At 34.1% G+C, this 22,100-nt stretch overlaps 1 protein-coding gene across 1 annotated transcript in view; it reads left to right on the forward strand.

Moving 5' to 3' along the window:
• The window catches only part of MAN1A2 (mannosidase alpha class 1A member 2), a 161,232-nt gene that overhangs the window by 65,096 nt on the left and 74,036 nt on the right, over positions 1 to 22,100 (forward strand). The window contains exons 4-5 of the mRNA XM_079931821.1: positions 9,453 to 9,571; positions 14,926 to 15,006. Of these exons, the coding sequence (XP_079787947.1) occupies positions 9,453 to 9,571; positions 14,926 to 15,006 (200 nt within the window). The remainder of the gene's footprint in view (positions 1 to 9,452; positions 9,572 to 14,925; positions 15,007 to 22,100) is intronic.

The following is a 22,100-nucleotide window of genomic DNA, read 5'->3' on the forward strand; positions in this document are numbered from 1 at the left end:
AACATCTAATGTAGTAACACTTATCAGATAGATCGTCCTAGGCAAGGTAGTAGGTAGATAATATACATTTATTTTATTTAATCATTGCAATAACTGTGTAAGGAAAGACTGTTTGCTGAATTTAAACCCAGGTAACTTCTTAAAATTTTATTCCTTATAAGTCAATATAAATCATTTCTTTTAGGGAGCAAAAGGAATGTTTCTTAAATGATGTGATTCTGTTAAAATCGTAATGAGTAAGTTTTGACTTAATTTTTTTCTTTTTAAAAATAATAGCATTTATTTTTTTAGGAAAGGTGGTTTTAAGTTGTGGCACTTTTGTCAGACTTCTTCAAAAGTGACCTTTGTAGACCACTATTTAGTTAGGTTGTTAAATGATGACCAGGGCAGTGGCAGCTTCAGATTATTGTCAGGTGAGTTATTGTCAGCTGCTCATTAGGATCATTAAGCTGATTTACTGGGTAAACAAAGTTATTTGTGAGGTCATAGAAATTAAAGGAGCTTAGAGATGGAAAGGGTGACTTTACAAAATGAGACTTTTAACTCATTAAAAGAGCAGAAGCAATATTTTGTCAGTTTTGGTCCACCATTTCTGAGGGATCATCTTGTAATGAGTAGCAATTAAGTATTTTCCAATAAAAAGTTGTACCTTTTTATTGAGTCATGAGGTCAGTTATTTGCTTTAGAGATTCTGTGATTGGGTTTCTGCATAAACTGTATTTTCCTTTAGAACAATAGTCATATACACGTTATTAGTAGCAACATCTGTAGTATTTATATAATGCATATTGTGGTGGACTGAGTCTTGTCCCCCATCAATTCACATGTTGAAGCTCTACTTTCCAATGTGACTGTATTTGGAGATAGAGCCTTTAAGAGGTAATTAAGATTGAACGAGGGGCCCTAATCAGATAGGGCTGGTACCCTTAAAAGAAGAGGAAGAAACACCCAAGTTCTCTCTCCCCCTGCACATACACCAAGGAAAGGCCATGTGGGTATGATATAGTGAGAAGGTGGACATCTGCAAGCCAAGAGGAAGGTGCTCCTCTAAAAACTGGAAGCACGATCTTGGTCTTCAAACCTCCAGCACTGTGAGAAAATAAATTTTTGTTGTTTAAGCATCCTAGTCGTTGGTGTCTTGTTATGGCAGCCTGAGCAGACTAATAAATGTGCTATATGCCAAGGACTGATTTAAGTGATTTATGTGCACTAGGAGACAGGTACTATTATTACTGTTCCCATTTTACAGATGAGGAAACTGAAGCACAGTTAGGGTTAACTAACTTATTCAAGGTTGCACAGCTAGTAAATAATGTAGCCAGAATTTGATCACAGGCAGCTTAGTGCTAAGGTTCATGCTTCTAATTGATATTTTGTTCTGCTTCAGTAAACTTTAAAGATAGAAGAAAATTAATACCAGCACATGGGAAAAATCCATTATGACAAAATTACAGTGAAATGGTAGAAAAGTGAAAATGCAATCTGTATTATTTTCAGTAGTCAAGATTAGTTGCTTATACTTTTAGAAAAACTTTTGAGTGGTTACATTTTTTTCTCAGCCAAATAAGCTAAGTGGGAATGGATCCTTTATTGTTTATTTTGTCTTATATTTTTAGACATGTAGTTAGTTTATTAGAGGATTAATAAAAAAGAGTTTGACTCTGTTTCCTACTTGCTCTGTTCCTTTTCTGCATCTCATATTCTTGCTAGTGAGTATGATTTGAGATTTTTTTTAAAAAAAATCTGTTTTTAACCTTTTTATTTAAATAGAAGAAGTCTAAGGGAGGAGTCATAGTTCTGAGTGTCTCATTTGACCTCCCAAATCAGTATGCCTTTACAGAATCAGAATCTTAAGAGTTGGGAGGAACTTTAAAAGTCTAGTCTATTACTATAGGAACATATAGGCAGGTATTGAACTCTTAACAATATTCTAGATTATAAGGAGAACAATTTAAAATGTGTCCATTTCCTGTCTCTTAGCCTTGACTATTAAAACATTCTTTTATATGGTAACTGAAATCATATTGCTCTGACTTTTGTCTAGTTGGTCCTTGGCATCAGAGGATTCTTTATGTACAGATAACAGAAGATCCATTTCAAAATGGCTTAAACTAAAAAAGAAATTTAATCGGCTCAGTGATGTTCTAGAGTAGATCTGGTACCAGCTAAGCTTTTTTCTTTATCTCTTTCCTCTATTTTCCTCTTTGTGTTTGTATCTTCAGGCTGGCTTCATAGAGGGATGGCTGCAGCAACTTGAAGCTTCATATCTTCCTACTAACACATCTATAGAAAAGAGAACACTGTAGAGAAGAAAGCACTTGGTTTTCTCAGAAACCACCTTGTTTCTTGTTTATCTGGGTCTTGTGTCCAGCCTTGACCTGAAAGCTATACCCAGAGGGTTGGGATAGATTCCTTTGGTTTTGCCTAGTTAGGGCTCAGCCCTGGAGCTTGTGAGTGGGAAGAGGAAAATGTTGATGGACATAAGTTATCACTGGTAATAACTTTTCCAGCAGTGATTCATAGTCACAATTAATTATTTTTACTTAGATATCCTGGAGAATTGAAAGATTTTTGTAGGAATAGATTTTTTTGCATTTAAAAGAATTTTGATTTGGAACAGAATGTTACTTGATCTTACAATGCTTTTTGAAGTGCACCTTTTATTTTCAGTGTATGTGTGTATGTATAAATTCTTCTTGATATTTATAACTTGCTAATGATTTCTAATATTTTGTTGAGGATTTTGCATTCATATTTTGGGAAGGATATTGTTTTGTATTTTTCTTGAACTATTGTCTTGTTTCAGTATCAGTGTAATTTTGGCCTAATAAAATGAGTTTGGAAGTGTTCTCTGCTCTTCATTTTTCTGGAAAAGATTGTGTACTGTTGGTTTTATATTTTTCTCAAGTTTTTGATATAATTTGCCAGTGAAACCATCTGCATCTGGAGCTTCTTTTTCTGGGAGGTTTTTTTTTTTTTTTTTTTTTTTGTAATACGCGGGCCTCTCACTGTTGTGGCCTCTCCCGTTGCGGAGCACAGGCTCCGGACGCGCAGGCTCAGCGGCCATGGCTCACGGGCCTAGCTGCTCCGCGGCATGTGGGATCTTCGCGGACCGGGGCACGAACCCATGTCCCCTGCATCGGCAGGCGGACTCTCAACCACTGCGCCACCAGGGAGGCCCTCTGGGAGGTTTTTAAACTACAACTTCAGTTTATTTCACATCCTCTATAAGGGCCATTCGGTTTATCTGTTTTACCTTCGGTTAGTTTTGGTAGTTGATGATTTTGAGGAATTGGTCTATTTCATCTAAGCTACTGATTTTGTGTGCATAGAGTTGTTTGGAGTATTATCTTGTTACCTTTTGAGTATCTGTGGCAGCTGTAGTTATAACCCTCTTTCATTCCTAATACTGGTAATTTTTCTTTGTTTGTCCTGCTAGAAGTTTATCAAATTTATTGATATTTTCAATAAATTTTTCTTTGTCCTGCTAGAAGTTTATCAATTTTATTGATATTTTCAAAGAAGCAACTTTTGGTTTCATTGATCTTCTGTATATTTTCTTTATGTTTTCAATTCTTTGATTTCTGCTCTTTGTTATTTCCACTCTTCTGCGTGATTTGGGTTTCTTTTGTTCTTGCTCTTCTAGTTTCTTGAAATTGAAGCCTAGATTATAGGTTCATAATCCCCTTTTCCAGTGTAAGCATTTAGTGCCATAAATTTTCTGCCAAGTGGTGCTTTAGCTGCATCTGAAAGATTTTGATGTGCTGTGTTTTCATTTTTATTCAATTCAGTATGTTTTAAAACTTCCCTTGAGTAAGTTGTTTAATTGCTAAATGCTTAGAGGTTTTTCTTTTCTCTTTCTGTGACTGATTTCTAATTTAGTTCCATTATGGTCAAAGAATATACTTTGTGCAATTATAATTCTTCTAAGTTATTTAAGGTTTACTTTTTGACCCAGAATATGGCCTGTCTTGGTGAATGTTCCATTGGTGCTTGAAAAGAATGTTTATATATGTAGTGACTGTTATTGGGTGTAGAATGTTCTGTTAATGTCAGTTAGACCTCATTGGTTTATGGGGTTGTTCAGGCTTCTTCTGTTCTTGCTGATTTTCTATCTAGTAGTTCTGTCAATTACTGAGAGAGGGGTGTTGAAGTTCCCAACTGAAATATTGGATTTCTTTCTTACTCCTTTCAATTCTGTCAGCTTTTGCTTTATATATTTTGAGGTACTCTTGTTAGGTGCTTACACATTTAGGATAATTATATCTCCTTGGTAGGACCACCAAAGCCCTAATACCCAAACCAGACAATGATATTACAATAAAAGGGAACTATCGACCAATGTTCCTCATGAACATGGACACAAAAATCTTTGACCAAATTAGATTTATCTTAGTAAATGTAATTCAGCAATATGTAAAAAGAATAATACCTCATGACCAAGTGGGGTTTATCCAAGGAATGTGTGGTTGGTTTAACATTTGGAAATTAGTCTATATAACTGAAGATATTAAGGGATGAAAAGAGGAAAATTTTATGAGCATCTCAGATGCTGAAAAAGCATTTAACAATACTCAATATCTATCCATAATAAAAACTCTCAGCAAACTTGGACTGGAAGGGAACTTTTTTAGCCTGATAAAGAGTATTAAAACACACCCACTCACCCACACACACAAGAAAATTCTAGGGAATCTACCAAACAACAATAAAAAAGTACTAGAATGAAAACAAATTTAGTAATGAGGCCATATGATACAAGTTTGATATACAAAATAAATTATATTTCTAGATACTAGCAATAAACAGTTATAAGTACAATTTTAAAATAATACCATTTGCAGTAGCATAAAAATATGAAGTACATGTGGATGAATTTAACAAACTATGTGCAAAGTCTGTACACTGAAAACTGTGATTATTGAAAGAAATTTAAAAGGACTTAAAGGAGAGAGATGCCTGTATGAGTTGGAATACTCGGTATTGTTGAGATGTTAGTTCTCTTGAAATCCATATTTAGATTTAAAGCAATCTAAGTAAAAATGACCTTTCCACATAAATTGATAGGCTGATTCTAAAATCTGTATGAAAACACAAAGTATGTACAATAATCAAAATAATTTTTAAAAAAGAACAAAGTTGAAGGATTTACACTACTTGATTCTACGATTTACTGTAAATCTTCAGTAATGAGGACAGTATGGTTTTAGCATAAAGATAGACATAGAGGTCACTGGAAAAGAATAGAAATAGAACTGCACATACATTTTTAATTGATTTTCAACAAGGGTGCTTTCAGTGGGTTATAGGTAAGTCTTTCTAATAAGTGGTGTTGGGTCAGTTATATATTCATATAGAAAAATAAAAACCTTAACTCTTCAACATTGTATAGAAAAATGAACTTGAAATGAATCATAGATCTAAAGATAAAAACTTAAAGTATAAAACTTCCAGTAAAAAATATTTGAGGGCTTCCCTGGTGGCGCAGTGGTTGAGAGTCCGCCTGCCGATGCAGGGGACACGGGTTCATGCCCCAGTCCGGGAAGATCCCACATGCTGCGGAGCAGCTGGGCCCGTGAGCCATGGCCGCTGAGCCTGCGCGTCTGGAGCCTGTGCTCCGCAACGGGAGAGGCCACAACAGTGAGAGAGGCCCGCGTAACGCAAAAAAAATATATATATATGTATATATTTGAGAAAATCTTTGTGACCTTGAGGTGAGCAAAGAATTTTTAAAATACAAAAGGAATAAACCATTAAGAAAAAAAATTGCTAAATTGGAGTTCATGAAAATAAAAAATTTCTGCTTTCCAGAAGACATTAAGGAAATGAAAAAGCAAGCCCCAGAATTGGAGAAAATATTTGTGATACATGTATAAGGATGTATTCAGAATATATAAATAATTCACCAATAATTCACCAAAGAAAGTAAATGAGTACCCAATAAGCACATCAGTCACCAGGGAAATTAAAATTCAAACCACAATGCGAAATCCTGCATACCCAGTAGAATGAATAAAATTAAAAAGACCAACAATGTCAAATACTGAGAAGGATGATGGAACAACTAGACCTCTCATACATTGCTGCTGGGAGTATACAGTGGTACACTCTGGAGAGCAGTTTGTCAGTCTCTCATAAACACAAACTTACTATACCCCCCAGCAAGCCTGTTCCTAAATATTTCCAGGATGCTCATGAGTGAGATCAGATAATAGTTTTATTTTTCTTACTAAATTATATTTTTGCATCAGTGGTATGCAGAATTCGTTAAGTTGAATTTTAAGCTTTCTTTTCCTATGTTCTATCAAAATTTATGTCGAAGTTATCATCCTTAAAATTAAAGTAGAATTTATTCTATGAAACTTCTAGAGTGTGATACTTTTATAGTGTGTAGCTCTTTGAAAATTTCTCAATTTCCTGTTTCTTGGTCTGCTTATCTAGATTTTCTGTTTCCTTTTTCATAAGTCAAAATAATACCTATTTTCTTAGAAAATTGTCAACTCCACTCATTTTCAAATTTATTGGGACGATATGGCTAAATTAGGCTTTTTTAAAAATAGTTTTCTTAATTTCCTTTGTATCTGCCTTTTAATATACTCTCAATTCCTTTTTTTGTGTTTTTATATTCACATGACTACTTTTAAAAAGTCAGTTGGTCCTAGATTTATTGTATAGTTCTTTTCATAGAACCATCTCTTGAATTTATTATTTTGACAGTTTTCTTTATTCCTAATTCATTTATTTCGTTAGCTTTTCTGATTCTTCTACTTCGTTGCTCAAGTTTATCATTCTTTTTCTTATTTTCTTAGTAGAACATTTTCATTTGTTCTCATTAAATAGTATACAATTTTTAAGTTATGAGTTTTTCTCAGAGAACTGGTTCAGTTGACTCCTATGTTCTTGTAATAAATCTTTATTAATGCTTTATATATTCTTTTGTGTCATATTTTAATTCTTATTTGACCCAAGTGTAGTTTTAGACCCTTTAATTTTTTCCAGTTGAAACCTTGAGTTGTCTAGATAAGCACTCACAGTGATAGCCAGTAATTTCAGTTTTGCCTTTTTCTTCGTTGTACTGTTTAGCTCGTGGCACAAACCTCTCCTTGTGGAACCAACTAGAATTGGTATAAATATGTGGGTCAGGCCTTTTTCCATTTCAGAGTAGTCAGCACCTTAGAGGAGCATGCACTTACAGAGCTAAATAAATAACTAGAGAACTGAGCATAACTACCTATAAAAATTGAAATAAGAACAAAAACAGGGACTCCTAAGGATTTAAAATAAGGATGATATTGTGGACAAAATACAAAAATAAAAAGAGGTACATATTTAATTCAGATGATTATGCAAGAGATAGGGATATATGGGTGACTATCAATAGCTTGATAAAATTTTTATTATCTTAATTAAAAGCTGAGGAACAAGAAAAGAAAAGGGAAAGTATGTCTGTAATAACCCAGTTAATATCAACATGAAGGGAACTGAGTGGAGAGAAGACCAAGGGATTTATCAGAGTGTGGTGTAGTACTTGTTTTATTAGTGGGAAGATATACTTCTTGATAAGTTGAAGAAATTATTAGGAGCACATGAATAAGAAAATGTGATGTAGGTTGAGGACAGTCATTATAAGAACAAATTTGTATAGCCTTAAACCATCACAAGAAAACACTATTTATTTAGGAGAAAAAGGAACGGAATTAAAAAGGAAAGAAAAGAAGGAATACTAAATGGAAAATGTGAACCTAAGTAGTGTCGAATGCTGACTCCTAAAATATCACCAAGATAACTTGTTGATAAGACAAAGCTCAGTTTAATGCTTACCATGGTAAGGGAGATCACTACCTCACCAGAGCCATAGTAAGCCTGTCAGACGAGGAAGGACAAAGTTGAGATATATATTGAGATTTTAAGTCTTGTTTAACAAGGGCCTTTCAGTTGGAGAGTTATGGTTGATTATGGCTTGGTTATGATTGGGTAAGGATCATGATATAATAGTTTTGGATTGGTGAGTGGAGAATTTGGAGGCAAGAGGTTTAGAGTTTTAGAGTGTTAACCATCATTTGATACTTTCTGTTAAAGAGTTGATGGATCTTTCACGAAGTTCCTGGAATCAACAATAACTTATTTTGCAGCTTCTCTCTTTCTGAGCAAGAGTTTTCTGGAAGAGTAAACTCATGTTGATGAAGACAGTGTAACAGTAAAGTCATGTTAATGTAGACAATAAGCTGTGTGGGTGATTTTCATTCTCAGAAGGTAGAAATAATAGTTGAATTCCTGGGGTTAGGGAGGACCCAGCTGCTCCATGTTATTTGTTCTTTTACTACACTACTAGATTTGTCTTGCTAGTATCTTATTCAGGATATTTGCAGTTATATTCATTAGTAGGATTGGCCTGTTCTGTTTTCTTGTGTTTACAGTATCTGTTTTTGGTATCAGTTAGGCTAGCTTTGTTGAATTAGTTCCTCCCTCCCTGAAACATTTTCTTTTAAGATCAAGATGATCTCTTTCTTGAAGATGGGTAGATCTTACTATTTTGATTTTCTCTACTCACATTTTATTTTATGACTTCTTTTTAAATATGTTCTACCTGCTTTTTGATTGTTAAGGACTATTATAGTTTATATTCCATCACGGTTATATAGCCTTGTTATACTTTTAGTATTATTTTAAGTATATTTTTTGACCTTTCTATGAATTTGTACCAAAAGAGCATGGTTCCTGGTTGTCTTATGACTTAGTTTATCATCTTGAACCACCGTCCCCATTTCTTAAATTAATCCTCTTTATTTTTTCCCCCCAATCTATCTCAGTTAAGTAGATAGATCTCATTTTCTGACCAGGAAGAAAACTAAGGAGAATTATAATTTTAGTTTTCCTTTATCTTCCTATTAGTTATCAATGTGTCATCTTTAGGAAAATGTTTTAAACAATGTATATTATCTATTCTTATGGAAAAGTGAACCATGTTGAGTATTTTTTTCATCCTTATATTTCTACTTTGATTTACTTTTTTTAAAAACAATTTATTTATTTATTTATTTATATTTTTGGCTGCATTGGGTCTTCGTTGCTGCGTGGGGCTTTCTCTAGTTGCGGTGAGCGGGGGCTACTCTTGGTTGTGGTGTGTGGGCTTCTCATTGCTGTGGCTTCTCTTGTTGCAGAGCACAGGCTCTAGGTTCATAGGTTTCAGTAGTTGTGGCACACGGGCCCAGTAGTTGTGGCTCACGGACTCTAGAGTGCAGACTCAGTAGTTGTGGCGCACGGGTTTAGTTGCTCCACGGCATGTGGAATCTTCCCAGACCAGGGCTTGAACCCGTGTCCCCTGCATTGGCAGGCGGATTTTTAACCACTGTGCCACCAGGGAAGTCCTGATTTACTTTTTAACTATAGAAAATTAAAATAGACCTTGTATGAAGGGCATCTTTTTAATGACATTTTCCCCCCATATATAGGAAGTTCACAAATGGGTGCTACTATAGTAGATGCTTTGGATACCCTTTATATTATGGGACTTCATGATGAATTCCGAGATGGGCAAAAATGGATCGAAAACAACCTTGATTTCAGCGTGGTGAGTATACAATTCATAATTTATTCCATTGACTATGAAAAGACACTGTAACACTAGTTTTGAGTGTTATACTAGCAGTTTAAGGAAATCCTAAGTCCCCCTTCTTCTTTTGCGATTGTCAGTTGTTCAATTTTTGCGTAAAATAAACACCCTTTCTCACCATTTTCCTTTTCCTTTTCTTACCCTTATCATTTAAGGTAATGTGTTGCATGTGTTAAGGCAAGAGTTAGGGAGAAAAAGCACATTGAATTAGAAACATCAGGAAACCATAAATTACTTTATAAATATTAAGTGTTTTATTATTTTTTAAAGAAATAATGATTGGCACAGTTTTTTTAAACATTTTTTAAAAAATCTATTTTATTTTTTAAATTGAAGTATAGTTGATTTACAGTGTTGTGGCTTTGGCACAGTTTTGAAGCGCCTTCATAGTTAGGTACATGCTCATCCTTCCAGCATTTTGGCATAGTTGTTAAGTAGTGCTCCTTAGGTTTGAAGCCCAGCACAGTCACAATTCTAGTGATATTTGGGAAACCTACCTATAAGTAAGTGCTACTTATTCTTTCTAAACCTGTCATAAAATTGCTATCCTATTGCAATATTGTGAGGATTATTTGAAATAATCTGGTAGATATTCAGTGTTCAGTAAATGTTAGCAGTTATTTTCTTCGTTACCAGTCTTCACCTAAAAGATGTGTGGACTATTTTGTCATATTCATTTTCATCTTTCATGATATTTTTACTTGCTGTTCCTTCTGACTGTAGTGAGAAGCCACTCCTTATCTGTTTTTCTCTTTGGCAAACTCTGTATCATTCAAACTCTGTATCATTAGCCTTTCCTGATGGTAATTAGACAAAAACTGATTACTTTCTTTTATATTATTTTAGCATTTTGGACATAGCTCAGAACAGTTTTTATTATCAGGTTTAGGTTTGGCTGTGAATGACAGAAAATCTAGTATAAAATAGCTTAAGCAAGATACATGTTCATTTCTCTTTCATGCAAGTCAAGTACAAAGATAAACAGTTTAGGGCTGGTTTGGGTAGCTCCTCGATGACCAAGGACCTAGGATCCTTTGTCTTATTATTCTGTCAACTTCAGTATAAAGCTTCAACCTCATGGTACAAGATGATTCCTCAAGATAAGGTAGATAAACCTTCCAGTGGCATAAAGGAGGAAGGGGTAGAGAAAAGATATGTGACTGCTCAGAAGTTGGTTACCCCATTTTTGCTTGTGTATTATTGAGTGAATCTAACTCATGTGGCCCCACCTTACTGTAAAAGGGGATTGAGAAATACAGGGGTTTTTCCCCTGTATAGTTATGTAGCTCTTAGAGATTATGTACTTCAAGGTCATGAAGATACATTCTTGTACTTAATTCTAAGTGTTCTAAAGTTCTGCTTTTGCATTTAGGTTTTTAGTCCTTACATAGTTGAGTTTGTGGGTAGGTTAAGATAGGCAGCTCTCAATGGATCCTAGCACATTTATTTCTCTACTATTTATACATGCCACATTAGTCATGTATTAGTTGTATTACTCTATTCTTTTCTACTGGCTTTTCTCTTTATTCCCTACATCAATATTTTAGTAGTCTAAATATTTATTATATTCTTAACTAGTTTTATAAGAAAAGCTTAATATCTATAGCTGAATCTTGATATCTGATCTTATTCTACTAGGAAATTATCTTAGCAATTCTCAGTTCTTCTTTTAAGCTCTGGAAAAACTGTGTTGAAATTTTGATGAGGATTGCATTCAATTTATAGATTTGGCGAGAATTGGCATTTGTGAATCTCAGATACTCCTGTTTGTTAATATGGCAGCTTTATTATGCCTCATAATTGGTTGGTATATCATTGTGTCAGTTGGCTCAATCAAGAACCAGAACTGTACAGTTTTTTTAATTAGAGGATTTAGTGTTTAGAATTGTTAACCAAGTAATGGGGCACTGAAAAGACAGAAAGGGAACATTGTGGTATTACAAGAGGTAGTAACTACAATAAATGGCTGCCATGCCTGGAACTGTGAGAACAATGGGGAGAGGTTGAGATCATTAAAATTTACTAGCTTGGGACTCTGTTTTTGATACCTTAGGAGTTCTTAAAAGGGGCTTCTCAGACCTGGGACTCAGACCTCTGAGGAGGGGGTACCTAGTTAGAGCTTGGTATCTCTGAAGGGCACAAGGAGGCTGATTTGGGGAATGTGTCTGTGGCAGGGGAACTGTAACCTGGAACCACCTGCCACCGCCAGGGTGAAGAACCATGGCTGGTTTGACACTGTCAGAAGCTAGAAGGAGACTGGAAGGAATAAGTTCCTTTTTCTTCCTTCAGCTTTGTATGACCTTTGTAGAACCTTCTGTCATCAGCAGGGCTTATAAGGAAGCCAGATGCGTTTGAATAGTTCTAGTTTCAGTATACTGAAGTAGAGTGTAGAAGGATGGATTTGAAGCTGAGAAAAAATAGCTTAATAATCAGCACAGTCATTTTCCATTCTTTCACTTTTACCCTTTCTGTGTCATATGTTTTAGCTCTATATTTTACATATAGTGCGTATTTAGATTTTGTTATTTTTATCCAATCTTGGAGTCTTTTAACTGTTAAGCTTGAAATATTTACATTTAGCATAACATATTTTTAGAGTTGAATCTTCAGTCATTGTTTTGCTACCTATATCATTATTATACTTCTCATTTGCCTTTATTTTCTGTCTATCTTATTTGGATTAAATTACTTCATGTCTCTTTTTCCCTCTACTAGTTTGACTTTATACTTTCCATTTCCATTCATTTTGGGGTTACCCTTAAAATTTTAATAGGTATACTTACCAAAGTTTAAAATTAATCATTTTCTCTATCCTTCTTCTGAAAAACATAAGGATCTTAGAATGCTTTAATTTAGCTCATCTCCCTCTTGTCTTATGTGTAATTGTTGTCTAGTTGGTCCCAACTTGTAGTTGAAACTTCCAAATTAAGTAATGAATAAATAAATAAATGTATTTATTGAGTGCCTTCTCTGTGACAGACACTGTTCTAAATCTGTGGATACAGGAATTAACAAAACAGAGTCTTATCTCTAGTTTATACTAGTTTCTATTCTAGTTTGAGGAGAAAAGCAGTAAATACATATTCAAGATATATTGAATATAGCATGTCAGATAGTGATAAGTGCTTACTCTTAAAGAAGAGTAAGTAGGATTGGAGTAAGTGGTGGTGAGAGGTTGCTATTTTATATCCATTGGCTATTGAAGGTGACGTTTCTGAGAAGAGACCCAAGGGAAGCCATGTGGATATGAGAGATCCAAGCTTTCTCCTAATAGATATTATAGCTGAGTATAGAATTAGAGGTTGATGACTATTTTCTCTTAACCTTTTAAAGATACAGTTCTATTGTCTTCCTGTTTCTGTTATGCTATTGAAAAGTAGGCTATCAGTTTAATATTCAAAAGGTAATCTGTCTTTTTTCCCCTTGTTTTAACATTTTCTTGTTTTTGCTTTGTTGTTCTGTAATTCCATTACCATTCTGTATTTAGACTATTCCTTAAAGGACTCATGTTTTATCAGTCTGAGGACTTTTGTTTTCATCAATTTAGAAAGATTCTCAGTCATTTCTCCTGTGAATAATGCCTCTCCCTCAGTCTCTCCCTTCTCTCCCTCTAGAAACTTTTCTTATCTTCTGTCTCCTGTGAGGGAAGGTATGAATTTTACAAATGAGAATTATATAATATTCAGATGATGATAAGTGTTAATTGGGGAAATAGTACAGAGTAAGGAATATTAGTGATGAGGGGTTACTTCACAATTTTATATTGTGTGGTCAGAAAAACTTTCTAAGTGAAATTTGCTCAGAGATCTGCAGGTAAAGTATAAAGACTGACACAGAAGTGAGTTTGACAGTTCTCAAACAGCAGGTAGACCCACTGGGTAATAAAAAAGTGAGTCAGAGGGACATTGGTAGGAGATGATGTCAGAGAGGTTGTGGGGAATCAGATTATGTTGGGTCTAGTAAGTCATTTTACTGAGTGTAACCAGAAGTCATTGTAAGGTTTTGCACAGAGTAGTAACCTATGCTAACTTTAGATTTAAAAGGTTCACCACTGTAACTATATGGTGCTGAATAAGTAGAGTGCTGAGAAGAGGGTAAGGATGGTATTATTGTTCTAGGGAGTGGAGAGAGGCCCTCTCTCCCTCTTTTCCTTCCTCTGTATATTTAGTGAATGTCTACTATGTACCCTGCAGTATGCTATATATTGGGAATATATGAAGTAGTATAAACCACTTTGCTTTTGAGGATGGGGTAGGATAACAGTTATGTTATTAAAAAATTACATTATATTGTGAAAATTCTATATTAGAGAATTATGCTTGTGTTAGCAAATGATGTCTTCTGCCTATGAATGTTGGAAAGACTTCAGGGTAATATATATTTCCTTTTAATTTTTACTTAAAAATTAATTATGAATGTTATTTTTCTGTTAGTCAGTTTTGTATATTCTGTGGATTCTTTGGTTATTTTCTTTGCCACTTCTAATTTCTTTCCATGCATTAGAATCTTCTTCAGCAATATCTTTATCCATATCTAAATACAAACCTATAGACTCTATGTGGTAGGGTTATTAATACTGCTATACTTGTGGCAAATTTCGTTCCGTTTGTCATTTGCCTTTTAATTTTGTTCATGATTTTTTTTCTTATAGGTAATTTTCATTATGGGGAAATTGAAGTCCTTCTATCATCATTTGTTATCAATGCTATTGATTTTATGCTTACAAAGTACCTGCTTTCTCAAGGGAGTATAGATATATTGTCACATTTTTTCTACTTTTTTATTTCAGTTATTACCTAGGAGTCAGTTTTTTCAACATTATTAATTGAAAAATCTATCATCTTGCCATTATTTTTTGGTACCTGCTTTAACGTTGATTAAGTTACATATACTAGAAAAACATTTAAAATTCATGAGGAGAGATAGAAGTAAAAATGGACGTTATAGTGTAGTGATTAGAACAGAAAGGGACCCGTAGAGAGAACACTTCCAAAATTCAAGAAGTAGAGGCTTTCATGAGGGAGAATAGTCAATAGCATCAAATATCTTGATAATTTCACAATAATATGTAAGGCACATGAAAATGGCCCATTGGTTATGGCAATTAGGAAGCTGTGCTGACAGCAGTAGAGGAGTTTCAGTAACATTAACAAATGGGAGGTGAGATTGCAGTTGCGTGAGAAACGAAGACATACAAAGTGGAAAAAACCATTCTCCCCAGCATGTTTGTGAGAAACATATGAAGGATTGAAGATATTTTGAAACCTTTACAGCTTTATGTATATGTGAATATTTTCAATATGTTTTCACAGAATTCAGAGGTGTCTGTGTTTGAAGTCAACATTCGATTTATTGGAGGCCTACTTGCAGCATATTACCTTTCAGGAGAGGAGGTGAGCAAAATCAAGTGATACGTTGTTTGGGGGGAAAGGTTGTGAATGGAATTTAGTAAAATGAAAGATTTCATGTCGTCTTTTTATTTTTTTTATGAATTTATTTATTTTATTTATTTTTATTTTTGGCTGTGTTGGGTCTTCGTTGCTGCGCACAGGCTTTCTCTAGTTGCATTGAGCAGGGGCTCCTCTTCGTTGCTGTGCGCGGGCCCCCCATTGTGGTGGCTTCTCTTGTTGCGGAGCATGGGCTCTAGGCGTGCGGGCTTCAGTAGTTGCAGCACTTGGGCTCAGTAGTTGTGACTTGCAAGCTCTAGAGCGCAGGCTCAGTAGCTGTGGCGCACAGGCTTAGTTGCTCCGTGGCATGTGGGATCTTCCCGGACAAGGGCTCGAACCCGTGTCCCCTGCATTGGCAGGCGGATTCTTAACCACTGTGCCACCAGGGAAGCCCCATGTTGTCTTTTTAAATTGTCCAGTATTGGACTAATCTACAGGTTTGCTGAAATAACTAGATCTTCAGGTAGAGCTCTGTTTCTTGGAAATAATGATTTTTCCATTTTGAGAATCTCAGTGAAACAAATTCATCACAGATCCTAGCACTATATATACTATGTCTCCTCTGTAAGAGTTATCCTTCTCCAGGATTTACCATTGCAATTAATTACATGGTTGAAACAAAAGTAGAAAATATATTAATAAGATTAGAATTAAGGAATGAATCAGTAAGAATGAATATGGATCCTCCTAAGTCCAAAAATTAATTAATATAACTGCCTATTTAGAAATTGAGTGCAATTTATTGCTGTAAATTAAAACAAAACAAAACAACAGCTCTGAATTCTCCTTTATGGAAGTCTTGGTGTAATACACACAGGCACACTTGAGACTTACCGGTGATGGGGAAGTGGGTGTAGGAAATTGCTTTTTACTACTCAGATGGGTTAAAGGGTGGGCTTGGAGAGTGCGAGAAAGAGAAGCTAAAGGAAGAGGTCATAGTCATTTCTGTTTTGTTTTCTGAGAAACTCCTTGGCACATAGATTTACTTGATTTGTTGGCCTAAATGATTGTAAGATAGCTTTGTAAATTTAAGAAAACTCACTTTTTATTATATGTATTGTAAAGATGGATTTTTATATTGTCTTCAGTTTTTATTTTTTGTGTTTAACTTTAAAGTGGTCATTTTTAGGATTGTTTTTCCCCTTATGGCTTCTAGATTTTGGTCTTTAGAAAGCCTTCCCTATGGCTGTATCATTATAAAACAAATATTTCTACTTTTCTTCTGGATTTTTATGATTTTATATGCTTATATTTAATTATTTCATCTATCTTTGTGTGCTTTTGTGTGTAAAGAGTGAGATACCCATGTACAACTTTTTCTGTAGAAGAAATATGTTTGAAGATGATGGTATTTAATATATAGTATTAGATAAATAACATTTATCTTAATATATGATTTTACTGTCAGCCTTTACTATGTAATTTGATTATACCTCCAAACTATGTTTCAATTGTCAGAACACTTCAGTTCCCATTTAATAAAATAAAAGGTTTATACTCTGGCAAAGAGGTTTTCAAACTTCAGTGTGTTTCAGGGTCACATAGCGTGCTTTATAAAAATGAAGATTCCAAGCCCTGCTCACAGGACTGAAATTCAGTTGGTTTGAGGTGGAAACCATTATTTATGGTTTTAATAAAGTACTCTGTGTTAAAGGTGATTTTGGAAATGCTGATTCTATACTTTGAGAAACTCTGACCTAGCTTATATGAATAAAATCATTGTAAATTAATTGATAGGATTTTTTGGTCAGGTTTATTGATGTATTATTATATAGAGTAAAATTCACCCACTTTAGTGTATACTTCTTTGAGTTTTGAGAATGCATACAATCTAGTAAGCACCAGCACAAGTAAGCTATAGAAGAATTCTATCATCCCAGAAAATTCCCTTTTACCATTTTATAGTTACCCCGCATGCTACCACCAGCCTCTGGTAACGACTGATCTGTTTTCTGTTCATACAGTAAGGAGTACTGGCTTCTTTCATGTAGCACAATGCATTTGAGATTTATTCATGTATTTAGTAATTCATTCCTTTTTACTGCTGAATGGTATTCCATTGTGTGGCTCTAACAGTTTATCCATTCACCAATGGATTGGTTTTTAGTTTTGGAGATTCTGAATAAAGCTGCTATAAATATTTGCATTAGGATTCTGTGGGATCATAAATTTTTATTTCTCTTGGGTAACTATCTAGAAGTGGGATTGCTGGATCAAATGGTAAGTAAACTTTGGAAGAACTCCCCAGACTTTTTCAAATAGTTCCCTTCCATCATGACCAGTAATTGGTATTGAGAGTTTCTTTATTATTTTTAGCTATTCTAATAGGGGTGTATTAGTATCTCATTGTGGTTTTATTTTACTTTTCTCTAATGACAAACTATGTTGAGCACCTTTTCATGTGCTTATTTGTCATTCATATATCTTCTTTAATTGTTCACTCTTTGGCCATCAAATTTTTTTTGTTTTCTCATTATTGAATGTTGAGAGTTTTTTATATATTCTGGACATAGGACTTTTATAACCTATGTGTTTGTAAATATTTTCTCTCTGTCTTTGGCTTTTCAGTGACTTAACAATATCTTTTGAAGAACTGATGTTGTTACATCTTGAAGTAGTCCAGTTTATCAGTTTCATCTTTTATGGTTCATGTGTTTGGTATTTTACTTACAAAGTGTTGCCTAATCCAAGGTCACAAAGATTTTCTCTTGTTTTCTTCTAAATATATTATAGTTTTACTTTACTATACTTTTAAATCTATAATCCATTTTGAGTGAAATTCTATATGCTGTGAGGTAGAGGTTGAGATTCATTTCTTGCCATATGGATATCCAAAAATTCTAGCACCATTCGTTGAAAAGACTCGTCTTTCTCTATTTAATTGACTTTGCACCTTTGTTGAAAGCAATTGACCATATATGAAATCAACTGACCAAATGTGGGTATATTTCTAGACTCTGTTGTTGATCTGTGTATCCGTCCTTTTGCTATTACCACACTGTGTTCATAATTACGGCTTTATGGAATTGAAATCATGGTCTTTATGGTCTCGTAATCAGGTTATGTGTGAGTCCTCCAACTTTGTTCCCCTTCAAAATTGTTTTGGCTATTCTAGTTTTATTTTCTATATAAATTATAGAATCAGTTTCCTGATTTCTACAAAATATCTTACTGGGATTTTGATTAGGATTATATTAAGTCTATCAGGAAGTTTAGGGAAAATTGATATCTTCCAATCCATGAACATAGCTTATCTCTTCCTTTATTTAGTTCTTTAATTTTGTTCATTGATGTTTCTAGTTTTTACAGATCTTATACATATTTTGATGGATCTGTACCTATTTCATATTTTTTGATGTTATTAAAAGTGGTACTGTACTGGTGGCACAGTGGTTGAGAGTCCGCCTGCTGATGCAGGGGACATGGGTTCGTGCCCCAGTCCGGGAAGATCCCACATGCCATGGAGTGGCTAAGCCTGTGAGCCATGGCCGCTGAGCCTGCACATCCGGAGCCTGTGCTCTGCAACGGGAGAGGCCACAACAGTGAGAGGCCTGCGTACTGCCAAAAAAAAAAAAAAAAAAAAAAGTGGTAAAATGTACATAACATAAAATAATAACATTCACATTGTTGTGCACTATGCAGTTGATTTTTATATTGACCTTGTGGCCTGAGATTATCATAAATTTACTAGTTAATTCTAGTCACTTTTAAATGGATTTTAATAGATTCTTTGGGAATTTCTTTGTAACTAATCATGTCGTCAGTGAACAGAGATGTTTTATTTCTCTATATAGAGAACAGTTTTATTTGTATAGTTCTTTTATTTCTTTTTCTTGCCTTATCACATTGCCCAGAACCTTCACTAAATACAGAGTTAAATGGGAGTGGTGAGAGTGGCATTCTTGCCTGGTTCTTGATATTAGGGGAAGAGCATTTAGTTTTTCACCATTAAGCATAATGTTAGACATAAGGTTTTATTTTTTGTTGTTTGTTTGTTTTTGTAGATGCCCTTTATCATCTTGAAGAAATTCCCTGCTATTCCTATTTGCTGAGGTTTTTAAAATCATGAATGGATGTTGAATGTTGTCAAATGTTTTTATGGCATTTAATTAGATGATTATATGGTGTTTCTTCTTTATCTGTTGATAATGTGAATTATGCTGGTTGATTTTTGACCATGAAACCAACCTCGCATTTTTGGGAAGAAACCCCACTTGGTCATGGTGTATTATCCTTTTTAAATATTGCTGGGATTGATTTGATAATGTATTGTTGAGAATTTTTTTGTATCTGTGTTCATATGGGATATTGATCTACAGTTTTAATATCTTTTTGTGTATGTGTGTTTTGTATAAGAGTAATACTGACCTTGTAAAATGAGCTTGGAAGTGTTTCTTCTTTTTTTCCATTGGAGAAGTTTGTGTATAATTGGTATTATTTCTTCCTTAAATGTTTGGTAGAATTTCCCAGTGAAGCCACATGGGGTTGGAGTTTTTTGTTTTTGTTTTTCCCACTAAGTTTTAAAATGTATATATTCAGTTTCTTTGGTAGATATAACACTGTTCAGGTTATTTATTCTTGAGTGGCTTTTGTAGTTTGTGTGGCTTTTGTTGTTTGTGTATTTCAGGGAATTTGTTTCCTCTAAATTGTGGACATAAAGTTGTTTGTATTACTTTGTTATTATCCTTTTTATATCTGTAGGGTCTTTAGTAATGTTCCCCATTTCATCTTCTCTTTTGTTGTCAGTCTGGCTACAAGTGTATTAATATTTTTATTTCAAAGAACTAGATTTTGTTTCATTGAGTTTTCTCTATTTTTGTGTATTCAGTTTTATTAATTTTTTGCTTTTATCTTTACTTACTTCTTGCTTTGGGGTTAAGTTGCACCTCTCTCTTCCCATTTCTTTTCCCGTTTTTTTCCAGTTCCTTATGGTTGGAGCTTGTTAGCTCATTAATATGACACCTTTTCTTATTTTATTTTATTGATTTATTTTTATCTTATTTTTTACTGAAGTATAGTTGACTTAACAATATTCTATTAGTTTCAGATGTATACATAGTAATACAATATTTTCATAGCATATACTCCATACAGAGTTATTTTAAGATATTGACTGTATTCCCTGTGCTGTACATTACATCTTTGTAACTTATTTTTTCCCAGTAGTTTGTAAGCATTAATATCATAGATTTGCTTCTCAGTCTTTCTTTAACTGCATCCTATGAATTTTGATATGTTATGTTTTTATTTTCCTTTAATTCAAAATATTTTCTAATTTCTCTTCTTCCTTTTTGATTGCTGAGTTATTTAGAAGTATGCTGTTTAATTTCCAAATATTTGAGGATTTTCCGGATAGCATTCTGTTATTGGTTTCTAGTTTAATTGGCAGTGAATAAAGAGCAAATTTATTGAATTTTTTGATATTTGTTTCATGGGCTAGAATATGGTCTATCAAAAAGAATGTATGCTTGAAAATATGTGTATTCTGCCGTGGTTGGGTTAAGATGTCAATTAGGTCAAGCTAGATAATAGTGTTGCTTGATCTTCTGTAGTTTTACTAATTTTCTGTCTACTTGTTCTGTCAAATACTAAGTTTTGAGGAGTCTTGAAGCCTCCAACTATAATTATGGATTTGTCTATCTCCTTTCAGTCCTATCAGTTTTTACTTTATGTATTTTGGAGATCTCTTCTTAGGTGTGTACATATTTAGGATTGTTATGTCTTCTTGGTGAATTTCGTTTTTTATTGTTTTAAAATTTTTCTCTTTATCTCTGCTCATATTCTCTGTTCTTTAGTTTGTCTGATACTGTTATAGTCACTCTACTTTCTTTCAGGTGGTATCACATGGTATATCTTTTAATGTATGTGATCTACTTTTGAGCCTGTTGAAGGCTTTTTTCTTTTTTAATTGGGGTATAATTGCTTTACAGTGTTGTGTTAGTTTCTGCTGTACAGCAAAGTGAATCAGCTATATGTATACATATATCCCCATTTTTGGATTTCCTTCCCATTTAGGTCACCACAGAACATTGAGTAGAGTTCCCTGTGCTATACAACAGGTTCTCATTCGTTATCTGTTTTATACATAGTAGTGTATATATGTCAATCCCAATCTCCCAATTCATCCCACCCCATTCCCCCCTTGGTGTCCATACGTTTGTTCTCAATGTCTGTGTCTCTATTTTTGCCTTGCAAACAGGTTCATTTGTACCATTTTTCTAGATTCCATATATGCGTTAATATACGATATTTGTTTTTCTCTTTCTGACTTCACTCTGTATGACAGTCTCTCGGTCCATCCTCATCTCTACAAATGACGCAATTTCATTCTTTTTTATGGCTGAGTAATATTCCATTTAATATATGTACTACATCTTCTTTATCCATTCATCTGGCGATGGACATTTATTTAGGTTGCTTCCATGACCTGGCTGTTGTAAATAGTGCTGCAGTGAACATTGGGGTGCATGTGTCTTTTTGAATTATGGTTTTCTCAGGGTATATGCCCAGTAGTGGGATTGCTGGATCATTGTTGAAGGCATTTTGCATCTCTGTTTTACCTTGATTTTTCAAGTTACTATTTCTAATACTTCATTTGACCTTTACAGTTTTCATTTCTCTGCTAAAATTCCTCGTTGTCTTCATGTATGTTTTCCACCTTATCCACTAGGTCTTTTACAATAGTAATTATAGTCATTTAAAATTCTTTGATTATTTCAACTTCATTAAGTCTGATTTGTCACTTGCTTTGTCTCTAGAAAGTGGATTAATTTTTCTTGCTTTCTTAAGTATTTAATAATTTTTTATTTAATGCAAAATATCATGTATGGATGAGACAGTAAAGACAGAGTTTAATAATATTTATGCCTGGAATAGCATGACTGTGCTATTAGTGTTAGGAGCTCAGTCAGTTTAGTCTGAGTTGAACCAGGTTTGGGTTTTTTATTGCTAAGGTTACCTACAAAGTACCACTAGCTTCAAATTCCTCTAACACTACCTTGTAATTAGAGTGGGCCTGTTTTGCAGGCAAGTTTTTCTTA

Source organism: Stenella coeruleoalba (assembly GCF_951394435.1).
Source record: "Stenella coeruleoalba genome assembly, chromosome: 1".
NCBI lineage: Eukaryota > Metazoa > Chordata > Mammalia > Artiodactyla > Delphinidae > Stenella > Stenella coeruleoalba.